The 19,954-nt window shown below is 50.0% G+C and overlaps 1 protein-coding gene across 1 annotated transcript in view; it reads right to left on the bottom strand.

The window, feature by feature from the left end:
* Positions 1-6,158: 6,158 nt before the first annotated feature.
* The window catches only part of gdf11 (growth differentiation factor 11), a 16,513-nt gene continuing 2,717 nt past the window's right edge, over positions 6,159-19,954 (bottom strand). Inside the window, exons 2-3 of the mRNA XM_041241532.1 lie at positions 11,989-12,362; positions 6,159-8,834 (exon numbers count right to left, since the gene is read on the bottom strand). Of these exons, the coding sequence (XP_041097466.1) occupies positions 8,454-8,834; positions 11,989-12,362 (755 nt within the window). The 3' untranslated portion in view covers positions 6,159-8,453. The remainder of the gene's footprint in view (positions 8,835-11,988; positions 12,363-19,954) is intronic.

Here is a 19,954-nt window from a genome sequence, read left to right as displayed (position 1 = left end):
TTTAAGAATGCGTCTGGATGGCTCTGGGTGTCGGGTGTACGTGTGTTTTAAGAATGTGTCTGGATGGCTCTGGGTGTCGGGTGTACGTGTGTTTTAGGGTTTCTATAACCTTTATCCAAAAATGATCCCATTTGAAGAGGTGATGTTTGTTCACCCAAGTGCTAAACCAGATGTTCTCTCTGTCCCAGGAGCATTAGGGTGCAACAGGGTGCTCTTCAGTCACTACAAATACATTAATGAAGAAGAAAAGTCATTGAAAAAAACTGGAAACTTAACTGCAACGTTTCAGCCCCCCCTTTACCTCTTCCTGATTTACAGCAAATATCTGCTGGCCGTTAATAACTTGCCTTAATGTTCATTTTATATAATGGCAAGGGGGGGGGGGGAACAACTATGACTGGATTCTTATTTGCCTAAATGTGTTTTTGTACCGATGCGCCTTCATTTCTTTATTGAGTTTGGGAGGAGGAGGAGGAATTGAAGAGGGGTAGGCAGCATTTTAAAAGGTTGCTGCTCCTACCTTCCCACCTTCACTGTTCCCAGTAGGGTTGTGTCTGTATCCTTTTCATGCAGCAGTGTGAGGGATGTGTGTGCGTTCCGTGGCTGTTTCTGTGGAGACCCGCTCCCATTATTCCTCCTCTTGTTATGCTAAGCTGGGCCCCCGTGAAACTCTCCTTTAATTGAGCGGTGAGAAGGTGTTTACGAGAGGGCAGGTCGTGAATACCCGCGCGGGCCATTCTTCCTTTTATTACAGGCGCTGATGTCATAAACGCTCGCTCTCCTCCCTCATTCCGAGGGGCTTTTGTCTCGCCCCTCTCCTTTTTATAAAAGGATTCTACTTTTAAATGCCTTTCTCTCTCGCACGAACCCTCTCCCACCCCTCTCTCTCTCTCCCCCTTGTAACACAGCTATTCCAGCAGCGTGATGAATACACTGAGCTCTAGCATCTTGTTCTACAGCAAAGCCTTGCTCCAGTTCGCAGGGGTTGGGGAAGCGGGGAAGTAGCGCTGGGGGGATTGATTCAGGAGGACAGCAGGGTTCGATCCTGCTGTGAAATCTTTTAAAGGGCGTGTTCCTAATAAAATGAAATGCAGTGATACACTGCAAACACTGCCTGCCTTTATCAGCATTACAGCTGTGTACATAGGATAAGTAACAAGCCTGCATGTGGGGTGGGGCTACAATTATCCGTTTGCACTGAAGAGGAAGCAAAATGCATTTTGTGCATCACTCTTCCTCACTGAACATCTCCTTTGCAAAACGGAGGATCGAAGTAGAGAACAGAGAATTCAAAAAACAGCAAACGGCTCGGCATGCAAGGAGAATCGCGATCCACAGCGATGCTCCTCAGTCACCAGAAAAAATAAATAAAAAGAAGAGAGAAGTGGCTATTTTAATAGTTCGCCACAACGCTTGGACTACAGCAGCCTCCCTCTAGATATTTCCAGCATGCTGTCTGAGGAAGCATGTAGCTAGTTATTCGAGTCGTGAGTTTCTAGGTTTCTCAGTTCCTTCTCTTCACTAGAAGACAGAAGTAGATTTATAGTTCCTTTGGGAGTGAGAGCAGGTCTGTGCTTCGAGGCGCTCGGACCGTCCCCCGTTGCCTGTGCGCTGACGCTGACCTCGAGTGAACCGCTTAGTGCAGAGCTGCTGTCGAGCTCCTTTTAATGAGCGCCGCTCTCGCAGGGAGGGCCAGCGAATGGCAGAGGCTTGCTGTGCTGGGGGCCCCGTGCTGCCAATCCTGGCCTTTCCAAGCCTTTCACGCTCTCATCTCTGAAATCTCAGCGCTGCCAGCGACCAGCTGGGGAGCTCAGCATCGGCAGTCTGCTGGCCGGCTCTGCCCAACCCCCGGCCCCCAAGAGGGTTCGTTTGTGAAAGGGCAGCGTGGAGTGTCTCTTAATACAGGCTGCGGAGTGGGGAGGGCAGTGTGTGCCCTTACATACAAGCAGGCAGGGTAATGGGTTTTTAAAAGGAACATTTACTTCTTCTTGCTCAGGTTTGAGTTTTTCTCTTGCTTGCTGAAGTTGTAACTGTGCTAACCTGTAAGGTGGGGGGGGGGGGTTTACATTATTTAGCCAGCCTGCATTGGAGTTAACTCTGTGTAATAAAAACAAAGATGCACCATTAACCAGCTGGCTTGTCACATTTCGAGCGCTTCTGCGTTAACTTGAACAGCCTGCTTTTCCAGCTTGCAAGGGCGTTCGCAGTCCACTCCAGTCCATTCATTTCAACAGAGCGGGTTTCCAGAACGTTCCTGAAATGCACAGGGCTGGATTCTTGGAGAGCGTTTGTGTGTGCGCGCACTGTTCTGTTTTGCTGTCATCACTGGCGTCGTCCTTGTCGGGGTGGCGTGGGTGGTCTCGGCTCATTTGCATTGGTGAATAGCTCCGTCTTGAGCCCACTTTGTCATCCATTGATTTCCGAATGAGCTGGATGAGAGGCCGGCCTGTCAGGTGACACATTAATTGGGTCATGCCTCACTCCGCGGACGTGATCCGAACAATGGAGCAGGGGGGGGGGGGGGCTCGGCACTAAACATTTCACATCCACTCTCGTTTTTTTTTTATTTCTTGCCCTGTTCTGTTTATAGTGTGTGTCTCAAGCCCCCTTCCCTGTAGAAATCTGCTCTGGTATTAAATATTTCTGAGCCACTGCATTTGTTAGGAAAGGGCGTCTGACTGCACTGCTGTTTTGAAAGTGTCTGTCGGTCGTTATTTGGGGCTGGGCGGCTGTATCAGTCAATGAACTGTTCTGGGTCACGTTGAGGATTACAGTATGTGCAGTGCAATGAACCGTCAGGTCTATCTGGAGGGGGGGGGGGGCCCGCAAGGGTCTTACCTTTCTGATCCAGGGCAGTTCCATGTAGTATTCTGAGCACGTGGTTTTTATATAAGTCTGTGCTGCGTTGCAGGTGGAAGCTGTTAGCAGTGTGGTCTTGAGGAGCACCCTTTGACCATGGCAGAGCTGTAGCGTTAGTGTCAGGTCTGGAACCAGCAAGGTAAGGACTCGGTCTTCGCAATCAAAACCTAAGCTTGTGATATTCTCCAGGGTGTCTGATTTAATTTGCATACCGCAACGGCTAGGAACGTGCACTAGCCCTGTGCCCTCCCCGGTCCTGGGGTTCACAACTCTACCTGCTCCTCCCCGACCCTGGGGTTCACAACTCTACCTGCTCCTCCCCGACCCTGGGGTTCACAACTCTACCTGCTCCTCCCCGGCCCTGGGGTTCACAACTCTACCTGCTCCTCCCCGGCCCTGGGGTTCACAACTCTACCTGCTCCTCCCCGGCCCTGGGGTTCACAACTCTACCTGCTCCTCCCCGGCCCTGGGGTTCACAACTCTACCTGCTCCTCCCCGGCCCTGGGGTTCACAACTCTACCTGCTCCTCCCCGGCCCTGGGGTTCACAACTCTACCTGCTCCTCCCCGGCCCTGGGGTTCACAACTCTACCTGCTCCTCCCCGGCCCTGGGGTTCACAACTCTACCTGCTCCTCCCCGGCCCTGGGGTTCACAACTCTACCTGCTCCTCCCCGGTCCTGGGGTTCACAACTCTACCTGCTCCTCCCCGGTCCTGGGGTTCACAACTCTACCTTAGGGTGTATTACTGAAATGCAGAGAGTTTGAACAATCAGACCCCTGCTAAGTCTGCTCTGACATGATCTAGCTGGAATGTGTCGGGTGCCTATCAGAAGCTGCTTGTGCAGCTGTAAGGGAAGGAGCAGCGTGTTTAATGGGGGCTGCTCAAGCTCCTGGCTCCTCAATCACTTCAGCGATCCTCTTTGATTGATGGTAGTTCAGAAAGCGAGGGCTGCTGTGCGTTTCAAAGTCCGGGTAACGTTTTATCTCTGCAAGGTGTGCTAGACCGGTGTAATCTCTGGTTTTTAAAAAAATATAATTATATATAAATAAATAAATAGTCTAAATAAATGATTTATTGTACAAAAAAATACTGAACAAAGCAAATGGGAAAACAAATGGGATATAACAGTTATAATGTACATACCATAATAATACAACACGTGGGATAAATTTAGTTTATACAACATGTCAAAAAAAAAAAAAGACAAAGCAAAAAATGAAAGAAACGAGAAGAAAGCAGAGTGCCTGTCAGCTTGTGATCTGAACATGGGAAGGGGAAGTGACAGAGCTTCTATCTGCACATCATGGTTTAGCACTGACCTTAAACAGAGAGAGCTTCTATCTGCACATCATGGTTTAGCACTGACCTTAAACAGAGAGAGCTTCTATCTGCACATCATGGTTTAGCACTGACCTTAAACAGAGAGAGCTTCTATCTGCACATCATGGTTTAGCACTGACCTTAAACAGCCAGACACGCACGCACGCACGCACGCATGCACGCACGCACGCACGCACACACACACACAAACACGCAGTCCAGCCAGGCGCACGCACGCACGCACGCACGAACACACACACACACACACACACACGCAGTCCAGCTAGGCACGCACGCACGCACGCACGCGCAGTCTAGCCAGCCAGGCACGCACATGCACACCGCACACACACAGTCCAGCCAGGTACGCGCACACACACACACACACATGCAGTCCAGCCAGGCACACAATACTGTGAGTGTGTGTGTGTGTGTGTGCGAGCGAGACACAGTGTCTCAACAAAATGACAATACAATACATTACTGTGAGCTGGATGTGTAATTAGGCTATTAACCAATCCTCCGCCTTCTATAACTGGAGCCTTTTCATGAATGAAGCATTTCCATTAACCCCAGCTGGCAGTACCTGCTTTGTGTAACTGACAGCAGCACCTGGCTTATTTGCGCAGTGAAGCGCTCTGCTTGTGAAAGTGGGAATGCTGCAGCGTGTTTTTAAACTGACTGACTCTGCAGCTCTGTTTAGAACAGAGACACAATATCTGCTGGGCTCGGGTTTTTTTTGTGGAAGTACCGGTCGGATTTTCAAACTTTGAAATTGCTTCAAAAAGCCCAACTCTGGAAAGGTAACTCTTATTGGCGTTGCATGTCGAGTAAACGATCGCTGGCTTCTTTTTGTCTCGGTTTGTCTTTGGATTAGTAAATGCTGAACCACTATGGAGTGGGGCTGGACCAGATTTATTTTCCAGGTTTTGCTCCTCTTTCAACGTGCGCTCCTTCAAACCTGAGTCAATAGCAGCTGGACCTTCAAAAGCCACAGGAAATCAAAAAAACAGAAATAAAGAGAAAAACAAAGCAGTTGCCTCTTCCAGCTGTTTGCTGCAGAACCACAACTTATAAACATATGGAAGTACAATGAAAGCGATGGCAGCAGGAAGTAACAGCCCTGTGTTTATTATACAGGAGATTGTGTATCAGTGCTCTCTCTCTCTCTGCAGGGCAAACAGGAGCTGAAGTTCCTGCAGCAATCGCTCGTGGCTCCGGAGACGAGGGTCTTCGCAGAGCTTTGAAACGGGACGAGTCACGTCTTGCTGGATCAGTGGTAACATCCCAGGGACGAGGGGTTTGGTTTCGTCGCCGCTTGGGAGTGCTTCAGGAGGGCAGTTGGAAGATTCCCCAGAGAGAAAAGGAGGTTCGTCGTGTTGAAGCCGAGGACGTGTTATTAGCGTTGTAAATCTTGTGAGCAGGAGTGTGAAACAGTAAAAGACTTGCGTTTGAGATCGTCTGCAGCAGGGGTGTGTTTCAGTGCTGCTAAAAGCCTGGTCTCTTCAGACAGGCGTGCAAGGGGTAGCCGGCCTCAGCCGCTGCGGATGGTAAGAGTCGTGCAGACGCAGAAGAAATGCTTTCGCTGACGGGTTCTAGCTGAGGCGTTGCTTTTAATCGGCGCTGGTGGAGTCGCTGCTGTTAATGCTCACATTCAACCTGCGGCTCTACCAGCCCTGCGTGTCTGTGCGTGTGCGTGTCTGTGCATGTGCGTGTGTGTGCGTGTCTGTGCATGTCTGTGCGTGTGCCTGTGCATGTCTGTGCGTGTCTGTGTGTGTGCGTGTCTGTGCGTGTGTGTGTGCGTGTCTGTGCGTGTGCGTGTCTGTGCGTGTCTGTATGCGTGTGCATGTCTGTGCGTGTCTGTGTGTGTGCGTGTCTGTGCATGTCTGTGCGTGTGTGTGTCTGTGCGTGTGCGTGTCTGTGCATGTCTGTGCGTGTGTGCCTGTGTCTGTGCGTGTGCATGTCTGTGCGTGTGCGTGTGCGTGTCTGTGTGTGTGCGTGTGTGCCTGTGTGTGTGCGTGCATGGGACAGATTTTCAGCAATTCAGAAGAGAACATTAACCAACCAGCAAAATAAAGAAAAAAAAATCTCTCCACCACACAATTCACAAAAAGAGTTGTGTGTTTAGTTTTTCTTTCTCTCTCCAGAGAAGCAGATGGTCATTACTCTCTCAGGCACCAAAGGATATCGGTTGATGCACATTGATGCAGTAGATTATGCTGTTTTAATTCATGGACGCGCTCAGTTTCTCCAGGAATTAGAGAAAGGGGTGTGGGGTGGGGAGGGGAGGGGGGAAAAGCAAATATCCATTTTATATAACAAATAAAAACAAAACATCTGAAGATAATGACAGTAAAATATAGAGGGACTCTCACTGCTATTTTCACACTGCTTGAGTGATATCGGAAGCTGAGACACCAAGCTTATAAAGTTATAGAATCTGTTGGTGAGCTCTTCTTGTGCTCAAACAAAAAAAAAAACGAAACAAACCCCAAAACAAACCCAAAATCCTCTCTTGTGAATGACGACCCATAGTGCAAAATTTATCGTTGGTCAGGTAGACAAGCCTGCTGAGGGTTTGTATTTTATAAAGAAAGTTCCTTTCCTTGCGCCCCTCGTTTTTCTTCCTTTGTCCAACAGCGTAGTGCTTCTGTTCAGGGGTCTCGGAGCCTTTAAATATGCTTTATCGTACTTTGCAATGCTTGCCAGTGCTTTATCATGCTTTCACTGTGCTTCAATACACTTTGCTGTGCTTTTACTGAGAGACATTTTTATAAGGGATGTATTGCGCGATTGTTTCGAGTCCTGCACGTTTTTGGATCGCAGTGGGGATGTTCTGACAGGCTGTATCCACGACATGCTTCACTCCCGCGATGCAAATCCAGCGTCGCTGCAAACGGATCGGCCCGGCTTGAAATGAAACGATAACCACCGATAGCCATGAAGCGATGGGAGCGAGGCGAGGCGAGACGAGCGGTTTCTGGAAACTGGAAGGATCTTGGGGTTGAGGGACGGTGTCTGGGGTTTGACTTAGAGACCCCAGTTTGTGGGACTGGCACGTTTTCAAGACAGAGTGTAAGATCGAGTGTGTGCTGTCGCCAACCAAACGATAAATTAATAAAAAGATCAGCCTGGAAATGTGTTGACCAGCTGGGCGTGCTGCCAAGATAGTGGCCGTGCCACAATAAACAGATGTTTCCATTGCAGGAACGTTTGCCCAGCACTAGACAGACAGCACAAGCTAACAGATTCAGCCAGGCAGGCTCCTGATCAGCCCCTATAGTTCGATGATTCATCGCTGTTTGCTGAGCCTGCTGGTCCTGTCCAGTTAGACACGGCAGTGAGAGAAAGAGGGACCCCAATCTATCATCCTTCAGCCTTCAAGAACAAAAAACGTATTCTAAAATGTGTATCTATATATATATATATAAAATGAACATGTACAGATATACGCAAAAACAAAATTCATACTGTGCTCTGTTTTGTAGAAGGGAGGTGGGGCAAGCCTTCTGTCCTGAAAGATGCGGAGGGGCTGGTTTTGAGCAAATCCCTTTCAGGTCTTGTATAAATTGCCTGCTGGGATTGTGGCACACATAACAGAACCCACTAAAGATTTGTTATCCTTTGGAAACATCACAAGAATGAAAGCGCCTTCTGTAGGCTTCCGAGGGTGCAGGTTTGAGCTCGACTTTACCTGAAGACTGAGCCGAGCTGGAGTGTAGCCCTTCCTGTGCAAGGCTGGAGGATTGTGTCCAGTGGAGGTCCAGCTGCTTTCACTGCAGATCTTACCCTTGAAGATGAGTTTCTGCAAGTGGATCAAACACCTTGTTTTTTGGAATGCATTAATTTCTAGAATGCCGTCTCTGGCAGAACGTGCGCTCCGATGCAGCTCCGGGTTATCAATTGGAATTCCAGAGATTCCGTCTGGAAATCATTGGGGGGGCGGGGGGGATGCAGGACCGATCTATAATCACTGCCTTCATGAATACAGAGAAAGAATATATGAGGCTATCCTAATAGGAGATCATGTTTTAATACAAAATATTATCTTTATCTACAGCGCAGGGAAGAAGTCTTCAATTAAGATCGATAGAAAGCTTTCTTTTATTAAATTGATCTCTTCTGGTTCAAAGCCACTTTTTTTTTGTTTGATCCTTTTCTGCTTATTGCACAGTGCAAGGTGTCCTGTTATATATTTTGACATTGCAGTTTTTTCTGGTTTTTATAGAGATTTTGTTTTCTTGGTCGGGGCGGTACTGGGGAGTGGTGTGAGTTTACGAGCACCCACAGCGGTCCACCACCATGCCTGGGATCTTGCCGTGGATTATTTGTTGCTTGTCGTTAAAGTATAGCATGTTGATGGGTGACATCTTGGTGGGGGTGCAGCACGGCCCGGCAGAGCCGCGGGGGTTGGCGTGCTGCACCAGGTGGGTGTGGGGGTACTTCTGCATGAACATGTACTCGCACTGGCCGGAGCAGTAGTTGGCTTTGTATCTCTTGGGCGCGATGATCCAGTCCCAGCCGAACGCCTCGAAGTCGACGGTGAGCGGGTAGCGGCAGCAGCGGGACTCCAGAGAGTGCTCGTCACAGTCCAGGCCCAGATTGCGCCGCGAACGCTTCGACGTCTCCGTCACCTTCACCTCCAGGAACGGTTGCTTTGGAGAGCAGAAAGAGGGAGACAAGACAGGAGCGTTCAGACGAGGTGTACAGTCAGGTCAGTTCTGCAAAAACAACTCCGGTCATTCATTAGTGACTCAGCAGAGGCTTTTATCTAAAGGGACTAGGGGATGTGCATCAAGAGCTGCTGCTGCTGCAGAGTCACTTGCAATAGGACCTCGGCTGGACGTCTCATCTGAAGGACGGGCGTCCACATCGGGTTATCAATTAATAACGAATCGTTTGATAGCTGATTTAGAGAGGCAGTTGGTTCAATTGGGTGATCAGTGCTGTGGTTGTAACGAGTATCTGGGCTCGAATGGCTCTCGCTGTGCACCTTTTGTCTTGTGCTGTAAAGCTGCTCGTCGGGTTTTTCAACCCGTTCCAGTTCAGGATCCCTGTTTCCAGCCAGGTCCCTAATTACTGAACTTGGCTGCCCAGAGCCTGCTTCCAACTATTTGTTTAGGTAAATGAAAACACGTTAAGAAAAACTAAAGTTTCACAGGTGTCCTAAACTGCTGTAACTGAATAGTGATGAGAGACACTCTACCAGCTTATCTGTTACCAGGAGCGCTGGAGGAAAACCCGCTCGCCCCTTCTGGGTATATTGCAGGTGAAGGTCAGGGTCTGCCACACCAGCTAAGTGAACACAACAAGCAGTCCTGGAGCAATGCTGCAATCGTTGAGGGACAGTGGAGAGCACGTGTAGTGCGTTCAGCACCCCACCACTTCAGTGGGATTCTTAATTAAAGCACTTTGAGATTTATAAGTTGTCACTCCCCCTTCCCCCACAAGCTTCAGCCTGCTCTCCCCGGGCTGCCAGAACGATACTGCGCTCAGCCAGTCCGGAGGTGCCCAGATCCCTGGCCTGAGGGCCAAGTGTTACCCCCTCCTGCAACCTCTGACCCACGATGAATCTGGCAAGTAGATTTCATAAGCAGTCAGTCCATGACTTCTGGAATACTGAACACATGAAAAACGATACACCAATCTCTGTGTGCTGAACAGAATCAGGGCGTGGGTTTTTCCACTTGACAGATTGTCTGTTTGGTCCAGATATGCCTGTCCCAGGATCAGTATCGGTGCTGTTAGCAGGCTCCCTTAAAGCCTGCTCTTTTAAACAAAGAATCTGGCAATGCCCACAGCTAACCCACCCCTAGCTGTTGTAACCCCCCTGAAATGCATAAATGCTTCTTCAGGTTCACGGCAATTTCCCCTCACATGTAAACTAGGGTCTGACCTGCCCCATCTGAAACAACAATGGCAGCTGAAGTCTGTCTTCAGTAAGCGAGGTCTGTTTGCACACTGATCACAATCAGCAGCCAAGCGTAATGAATAGAGCAGTGAACCGCCCTGACCTCCGCTCGTGCTGCAGGAGGCGTGACCTTCATCTGCACAGCGCAGCAGCAAAGCTACCCTCTCCTCCAGCAGTCTCTCACAGCTACCTTCACCCCTCTCCTCCAGCAACCTCTCACAGCTGCCATCACCCCTCTCCTCCAGCAGCCTCTCACAGCTATCTTCACCCCTCTCCTCCAGCAACCTCTCACAGCTACCATCACCCCTCTCCTCCAGCAACCTCTCACAGCTACCATCACCCCTCTCCTCCAGCAACCTCTCACAGCTACCATCACCCCTCTCCTCCAGCAACCTCTCACAGCTACCATCACCCCTCTCCTCCAGCAACCTCTCACAGCTACCATCACCCCTCTCCTCCAGCAACCTCTCACAGCTACCATCACCCCTCTCCTCCAGCAGCCTCTCACAGCTACCATCACCCCTCTCCTCCAGCAACCTCTCACAGCTACCATCACCCCTCTCCTCCAGCAACCTCTCACAGCTACCATCACCCCTCTCCTCCAGCAACCTCTCACAGCTACCATCACCCCTCTCCTCCAGCAACCTCTCACAGCTACCTTCACCCCTCTCCTCCAGCAACCTCTCACAGCTACCATCACCCCTCTCCTCCAGCAACCTCTCACAGCTACCATCACCCCTCTCCTCCAGCAGCCTCTCACAGCTACCATCACCCCTCTCCTCCAGCAACCTCTCACAGCTACCATCACCCCTCTCCTCCAGCAACCTCTCACAGCTACCATCACCCCTCTCCTCCAGCAACCTCTCACAGCTACCTTCACCCCTCTCCTCCAGCAACCTCTCACAGCTACCATCACCCCTCTCCTCCAGCAACCTCTCACAGCTACCATCACCCCTCTCCTCCAGCAACCTCTCACAGCTACCATCACCCCTCTCCTCCAGCAACCTCTCACAGCTACCATCACCCCTCTCCTCCAGCAACCTCTCACAGCTACCATCACCCCTCTCCTCCAGCAACCTCTCACAGCTACCATCACCCCTCTCCTCCAGCAACCTCTCACAGCTACCATCACCCCTCTCCTCCAGCAACCTCTCACAGCTACCATCACCCCTCTCCTCCAGCAACCTCTCACAGCTACCATCACCCCTCTCCTCCAGCAACCTCTCACAGCTACCATCACCCCTCTCCTCCAGCAACCTCTCACAGCTACCATCACCCCTCTCCTCCAGCAACCTCTCACAGCTACCATCACCCCTCTCCTCCAGCAACCTCTCACAGCTACCATCACCCCTCTCCTCCAGCAACCTCTCACAGCTACCATCACCCCTCTCCTCCAGCAACCTCTCACAGCTACCATCACCCCTCTCCTCCAGCAACCTCTCACAGCTACCATCACCCCTCTCCTCCAGCAACCTCTCACAGCTACCATCACCCCTCTCCTCCAGCAACCTCTCACAGCTACCATCACCCCTCTCCTCCAGCAACCTCTCACAGCTACCATCACCCCTCTCCTCCAGCAACCTCTCACAGCTACCATCACCCCTCTCCTCCAGCAACCTCTCACAGCTACCATCACCCCTCTCCTCCAGCAACCTCTCACAGCTACCATCACCCCTCTCCTCCAGCAACCTCTCACAGCTACCATCACCCCTCTCCTCCAGCAACCTCTCACAGCTACCATCACCCCTCTCCTCCAGCAACCTCTCACAGCTACCTTCACCCCTCTCCTCCAGCAACCTCTCACAGCTACCTTCACCTCGTGCCCTGTGCAGCGTATCGTTCCACTCCCAGCAATGAGAGTAACAGTAAGAGTGTGGTTGTGAGTAAGCGTGCCTCACCAGCCCCTCCTCCCCTGGTCCCAGGGAGGTGACGGCCAGGTCATTGCCGCCCTCGTCGAAGGCGTTGATGTCGATCCCCCAGTTGGTGTGTGGCTGCTTGAACCAGTTCTGCAGCACGTGCTTGAAGTCGATGCTCTGCCAGTGGCCGGCGCGCGAGTTCAGCTCGATCTTCAGCGATCGGATCCGGATGTGCCGGGTGCCCTCCTCCGTGACGGGCTTGAGCCGCAGGATCTGCAGGTACACCGTGGAGCTCTTCTGCAGCGGCCGCAGGTACACCCACAGCTGCGCCTTCAGCACCTTGGTGAACATGATCTTGGGGCTGAACTTGAAGAAGCAGCAGCTGGGTTTGCCCTCCACCTGGACAAGGGGCTCCGCTGGGGGGAGAAAAGACAAGTGGGGTCAGTCTTTAATGGGACAAGTGCCTTGCTTTTTAACCCCGACCCTAAGCCCCCCCCCACCCCCAGAACTTTCTGTAGTGCGTAGAGTGGATATATACCATGAATAAGCCTGTACTTTCCTGACGCACTACATAACACATAGTTTGCTTCCAGTTAATGGTTGAGCACACACTGCACAGAGCTGCACGATTTCTTTCAAATGTCTTCAACGAAAAAGACAGCAGCTGCGTCAAAGATGGGAAACACTAACGATCGCTCTGCCCAGCACAAGAAGGGGGCATTTCTGCAACTTAACATTGACTTGTTCTGGCACGTATTTCAATAGTCAGGAACATTTGTTGTATAATAACTCTAAGAGAGGAACGATCCGTTTTGATCGTGACGAAGCTGTTTTCTTTTCTGCTTCAGTAAATATTATCTTTAGTTGTGAAATATCTTTTTTGTTTTTTTGTTTTTTGTGCTGTGAAATAAGCCATTTTTATTTTGTGAACACAAATGCAGCCCAGAACATAAACAGAGTGTGTAACCAAACTCAAAACTGAATGTCCTTCGATCCAGATCTGCTTCGCTGTGTAATTGGGAGCAATGGGACAGACCCAGTCACTCTGTCACTAGATTGTAATTCACTCAGCAGCGTGGGAATATTCCAGTGTCCAGATTGCCAGATCTCTCAACACTTTGCTGCACAAACCCAAATACAAATTCCTGGTGCGTGCTTCCTAATAAAAGAGGGCACCGCATGAAGAGATGGGAAATGTGGCTTGCTAAACTCCAGCACTTTGAGAGCAGCAGTGGCTTGCACATAGCAGATGTTTTCGTTAACCGTTTAGTCTAACAAGCTGCTTGTAGGATGATCAGCCAACAGCCCTACAATGCTACAGTGCACAAAACACAATATACATAAACAATAGAAACACATGCCTTCTAATTCTCTCTCTCTCTCTCTCTATATATATATATATATATATAGATATAGATATATAGGTAGATATAGATATATAATTTTGTCAGCATCATTTATTTTTAGTACAAAATTAGTCAGAAGTTCCTGCGGCAACATAGCCAGGCTTTGTGGGTCAAAGGTGGTTCTGGCACATCGGCCTTGTTAAGAAAGGGGGTTAAAGGTTAAAGCCCTGAGAGCGTGGCGCCCCCGGGAGGATTGGGGGGGGGGGGTTTGTATAGCACTTGAAGGTCAAGGCTGCCCAGCGGCTCTGTTGCAGGATGATGACCATCCATCTTCCATGAGCATCGCCTGCCGCAGAGAGGGAAGAGAGTTCCCAGTTTTCTGAAAGTGGGATTGGCTTGCAGCGTGGAGAGGGGAGCCGGATTTTCAGGGGAAGAATCAGGACCCTTTGTTTTTAAATTGACTGAAGCTCTATTAACTAAAATAAGTATAGAGTAACACAATCATAGTGAAAGTAATAATGGGGTATATACATCTATTTTGAGTTAACGTGGGAGAACTCGAAAGCTGCTTGTCTTTATATATATATATATAATATATAATATATATATATATAATGCACACACGGTCCAGGAAGTTAAAGAGAATATTAGTGATCAAACACACAGAATTATTAAACAAGTAATCCACAGAGTTCTTTTGCTTGATTGTTTTGTATAATAAATGATTCTGCTGTTCCCTTGCAGAACACACAGCTACAATCTTCTCCTGTTTATAAAGAACAGAAAATCGCAAAACCAGGACAATTTGACGATTGCACTGTTCCTGACCCGGACGAAAACTGAGACGATCCCAGTTTTCCTGGGACATCTGATAACTTGCATCGTGCTGCAGGACACCAATAAATACATTAGAGGGGCCATAACCCACACCTCACACCTTCAGCGATCATTTTTACACAAAGTCCCTGCAGTCTACTTTCGTCTCTATTTTTGTATAAATAGCACCCACATTTAAAGAAGGAATTTCATTTTCCTTTATCTGTCTGACAGAGCCCGGCCGGCTGTACTAAACAGCATTAGATGTTTCCATTCTGTGTGAAAGTTGGCCATTGCTCTCCTTTCCAGTCTTGAAAGATGAACTTTTGTTTTAGTGCCAAAGAACAATGGAGTAAAAGCATTCGCAGTTCTGCCAACCGAGAAAACAAACAAATAAACAAAAAAAGTCAAATGATTTTTCACTCTAGACAAGCTGAGGGCAGAAAAAGACCCCTGGCTGTGTAAACATGACAATGAATCACAATTATCAACCGCAGAATTCCATCTGTGACACCTTGACAAATCATCCACTTTATAAACACGCAGAGTGAACTGCCGTGTGTCAAACATTCATGAACTTCTAGAACCAATCGCTGCCCCGCAGCCAGACAGTGTGCCGTGGTCAGGAGGAGTAATTAACCGCAGAGTTTGTATAGAAGAGTAAATCGCAGGTTTTAAAGCCCCTGCTTAGCTCGAATCTAGCTCGGTTTTACCTTGCAGAAGGTAATCCAACACTAGCGCTTCTGATTGGGTGGAAACAGACGCCAGCAATGGAAACAAATTGAGTGTCACGCCGAGGCCTCCCGCAAGCGAATCTACAAAAACTCAAAAGAAACTTCGACGGAAAGGCAAGGACAAGCGACTAGAAGTCTTTCTCGGTGTCTTCAGTTTGGGACAATTCAGCAGAACAAATGTGAAGAGTTTAAGACACGACCACAGAGGGGGGGGGAGTTTCAGTTTTCGATTTTTATTTTTTATGGGTGGATTTATTTTGGCTCCCCTGCAGCATACCCTGGCAGAGGAGACTAGCTTGCTGAGTTTATTGCAGCTTCTCTGTGCTGTGAGACCTTACCTAGAGAAGCCGCGGGTGTTTATAAAAGCAGTCCCTGTCTGTCCACGGCATGATTGAAGCTGCTGGGGGTGCCGCACTCTCCTGACCAGCCCACGACTGATTTGCAAATGAAGCGCAGCTTGCGTCTGGATGGAGCCGCTCCTCCCGCCACCCCCGCCTGTGGCAGAGTTTGTTTTGGGATTGGGAGCAGTCACGGGAGCTCAAGGTGCTGCCTAGTCTTCGCTCTGTATGTTAACAACACAAGGGGTCTGTTTTCTTAAGAAAACCTGTAACAATTTGCCGGCCCATATATATATATTATATATATATATATATATATATATATATATAGATATATAATCAATCACATGGAAGCACAGATTGCAAGTGTGCTACTTTTCCTCTTAATTTGTTGCTTGGCTGAATATTCAAGTCTGCTTTGCAAATGAATCATTGTGACATGTTCACAACCCAGCTAATAAGGCAAGGCGGTGGGGTGGGGGGTGACCCCTCCTCCTATTGTCAGTTGCCCAATCCCCCCCCCCCGTTTTGTGATTGGGGGAGGGGTGTTTGGAACACGGCCCGGCACAAGACTTCTATTCAGCTGAGTGCTCTCTCGGGTCCCCCCCGAGCCGCCAGGGGATTTTATTAAAGGGATGTTCCATTTGAATGAGTGATTACTGAGCTAGACAGAGCCGACACACGCACACACGCACACACACACACACACACAGAGCTCGACACGCACACACACGCGCACACACGCACACGCACAGAGCCCGACACACACGGACATTGCACCCTTATGTAAGCAAACCCAGGGTCCCAGCTCTTCTGTGTGTTAAGCCAGTCTCTTACAAGCACGCAGTGGAACACACACCTTTTCATTAGTTATTTTGTATTAGTATGTCCAATTTTGTATTATTATTATTATTGTTATTATTAGGTGAAGTTTACCTTTTGACCACACTGAAGTCAAGACTACACTGCCCCAGCCTCTACACTGAAGACAAGAGCACACTGCCCCAGCCTCTACACTGAAGACAAGACCACACTGCCCCCACACTGAAGACAAGCGCACACTGCCCCAGCCTCTACACTGAAGACAAGAGCACACTGCCCCAGCCTCTACACTGAAGACAAGAGCACACTGCCCCCACACTGAAGACAAGCGCACACTGCCCCAGCCTCTACAATGCAGACAAGACCACACTGCCCCCACACTGAAGACAAGAGCACACTGCCCCAGCCTCTACACTGAAGACAAGAGCACACTGCCCCAGCCTCTACACTGAAGACAAGACCACACTGCCCCAGCCTCTACACTGAAGACAAGAGCACACTGCCCCAGCCTCCACACTGAAGACAAGAGCACACTGCCCCAGCCTCTACACTGAAGACAAGACCACACTGCCCCCACACTGAAGACAAGCGCACACATCCCCAGCCTCTACACTGAAGACAAGAGCACACTGCCCCAGCCTCCACACTGAAGACAAGCGCACACTGCCCCAGCCTCTACACTGAAGACAAGACCACACTGCCCCCACACTGAAGACAAGAGCACACTGCCCCAGCCTCCACACTGAAGACAAAAGCACACTGCCCCAGCCTCCACACTGCTCAGAGTATGCATGTAGACAGGAAGACTCAGAGTGAGGTATTGGCTGATGGGACTCTATTTGGGGGTGCTGGTAGCCCCCCCCCCCCCCCCCCCCCCCCCCCCCCCCCCTCGCAGATCCCAGGGCTCCCTCGTGGGACTCAGTCAACACTGACCTTGTGACCCCCCCCCTCTTCCGAGCTCCTGACACCCTGAGGTTGTTAGTGAACATTAATGACCTCTTCATTGCCAAGGTTACCCCTGGGGAGGGTCAGGGGTCTGGGGAAGCCAGGTGTGAGCGGCACTCTCACACTGCCCGCATTTCTTAACTTTGTTTTAGACCCCCTCTCTCACTTCTCCTTGCTGTCACCTCCCTCCCTCCCTCCCTCTCTCCCTCGTGCCGCTTCTCGTCGCGCTTGTTTAGGGGTTTAGTTCAGCTGTGATGGTTGGAAGATGAAGACGTTTGTAAAAATACCCAATGCACAGGAGGCAGTGACCGCAGGGGGAAGGAAGGCTGGTAAAATTTGCAGGTGCTCTCTCGCACTTTCACAAACCCCAGCTTCTCTTAATGATCAAAACTGCAGATGATCTAAATGCTGCCGTCCTTCAACTCTACCTCTGTGGTGCAGCAGCTCCAGATCCAGCAAGAAGAAGAACGGATCTTGTCCCAGGATATGGAGTGGTGAATTAAGAAAGCCGGTCAGACAGACAGATGTTCCTCGCTTTGCAAAGCCTGCGTTTTCTACAGGAGTACACTTCAACCTGGCTGCTCGGCTGTCTGTTTGTTTGAAGTGGCCATGAAATAAGCACCATGCCCTGCACAATGCGCGCAGTGTCAGGCAACAATAACGCATTAAAGACACTTCAAGACTATTAACAACCCACCTGAGAGTCGGGTCGCAAAGGGCTGTGGACAGAGGATCAATCGCTCAGGCTCCCAATTAACCTCTCCTGGGCTCTCTGTGCTATAGAGAGGAGGCCAGCGACAGATTACACAGACCCCCCAACTTCCACAATCCAAAAAAAACAAACCACACACTCTTTTATAGTCCTGACCCAATAAAAGGGTTGTTTCCTGGACGCTCAGGAACCATAAACCTTTAAAATAAAAAAGAGTCTTTAAAACAGGAGAGAGAGAGGAATGGGAGTTCTTAAAGGAATGTTTGCAGATTTCGGGAGATGTAAACAACGCAGCAAAAAAAAAACAAAACACGCAACATGCTGTCAATTTCATGGGTAATAAAATTTCAAAGGAACTAAAGTCTATTAATACTCAGGGAAGAATGTTGGCAGTGTGTTCTGGAATCCCATCCCTTCTATCTCTGTTTCCCTTTCTCACGCTCCCTCCCCCCCCCCCGCTGCTGCTGGACAGAGTGACTCAAACCTTCAGAGTGACTCCAGCCTTTTCAGATACCTGCACCCCTGCTCTATCACAGCATGCTGAGGCTTTACCTGCACCCCTGCTCTATCACAGCATGCTGAGGCTTTACCTGCACCCCTGCTCTACTGCAGCATGCTGAGGCTTTACCTGCACCCCTGCTCTATCACAGCATACTGAGGCTTTACCTGCACCCCTGCTCTATCACAGCATGCTGAGGCTTTACCTGCACCCCTGCTCTACTGCAGCATGCTGAGGCTTTACCTGCACCCCTGCTCTATCACAGCATGCTGAGGCTTTACCTGCACCCCTGCTCTACTGCAGCATGCTGAGGCTTTACCTGCACCCCTGCTCTACTGCAGCATGCTGAGGCTTTACCTGCACCCCTGCTCTATCACAGCATACTGAGGCTTTACCTGCACCCCTGCTCTACTGCAGCATGCTGAGGCTTTACCTGCACCCCTGCTCTATCACAGCATGCTGAGACTTTACCCGCACCCCTGCTCTACTGCAGTATGCTGAGGCTTTACCTGCACCCCTGCTCTACTGCAGCATGCTGAGGATCCCTGAAGTTTCAGAACTTGATTTCGTCTCATTGCCAAATGAACATTACAGCGTGACAATGCTGGACAAAAACAGCAGTATGAATCAGCCCTGCCGGTCGCACACTTCACACAGTTACATTCCTTAAACCAAGAAAAAAATAAAGAAAATGACAGTCTATTAGTCAAAATGTATCAGATCTGCTCTACGTTATTTGGATATAGATAGCATGCCCCCCCACACACACCCCCACACACACACACACCCACACACACACACACACACACACACACACACACACACACACACACACACACACACACACACTCACCCACACACACACACACACACACACACACACACGCACACACACACACACACACACACACACGCACACACGCACACACACACACACCACACACACACACCCACACACACACACACACACACACACACACACACACACACCCCCACACGCACGCACACACGCAACACACACACACACACACCCCACACGCACGCACACACGCACACCCCCACACCCCCACATGCATCCACACACGCACAGACACACACATGCATGCATGCACACACACACACACACACACACACACACACACGCACACACACACGCACACACACCCACACGCACGCACACACCCACACTCCCACACGCATGCACACACGCACAGACACAGACATGCATGCATGCACACACACACACACCCACACACGCACGCACACATGCACACACACACCACACACCCCCACACGCACACATGCACACACACACAGACACACACATGCATACATGCACACACCCACGCACACGCACACATACACACACCCACACGCACACACTCATGCACACACGCATAGACACACACATGCATGCATGCACACACACACACACATGCACACACACACGCACAGACACACACACATTCCCACCCCCACACACACGCATGCACGCAAGCTCAGACACACACACACACACATGCATGCATGCACACACACACATGCTCGCACACACAGACACACACACGCACACACGCAAGCACATGCACAGACACCCACACCCACACATGCACGCACGTGAGCACACGCGCACACCCATACCCCCCCCCCCCCCAGTACAAGACTTCCGTCAGAGGAACTAGAAACCAGAAATGCAATTCTCACCCCCCCACCCCCAACCAAACATCCACCCACAAACTCTTTAAAAAAGAATACCACAGGCTCCTGTGAATTTGGGAAGCTAGTAAAAAAAAAAC

Source organism: Polyodon spathula, unplaced genomic scaffold, assembly GCF_017654505.1.
Source record: "Polyodon spathula isolate WHYD16114869_AA unplaced genomic scaffold, ASM1765450v1 scaffolds_784, whole genome shotgun sequence".
Classification (NCBI taxonomy): Eukaryota; Metazoa; Chordata; class Actinopteri; order Acipenseriformes; family Polyodontidae; genus Polyodon; species Polyodon spathula.
Note: the sequence above shows the minus strand (reverse complement) of the source record. Positions and strands in the feature narration are given on the sequence as shown.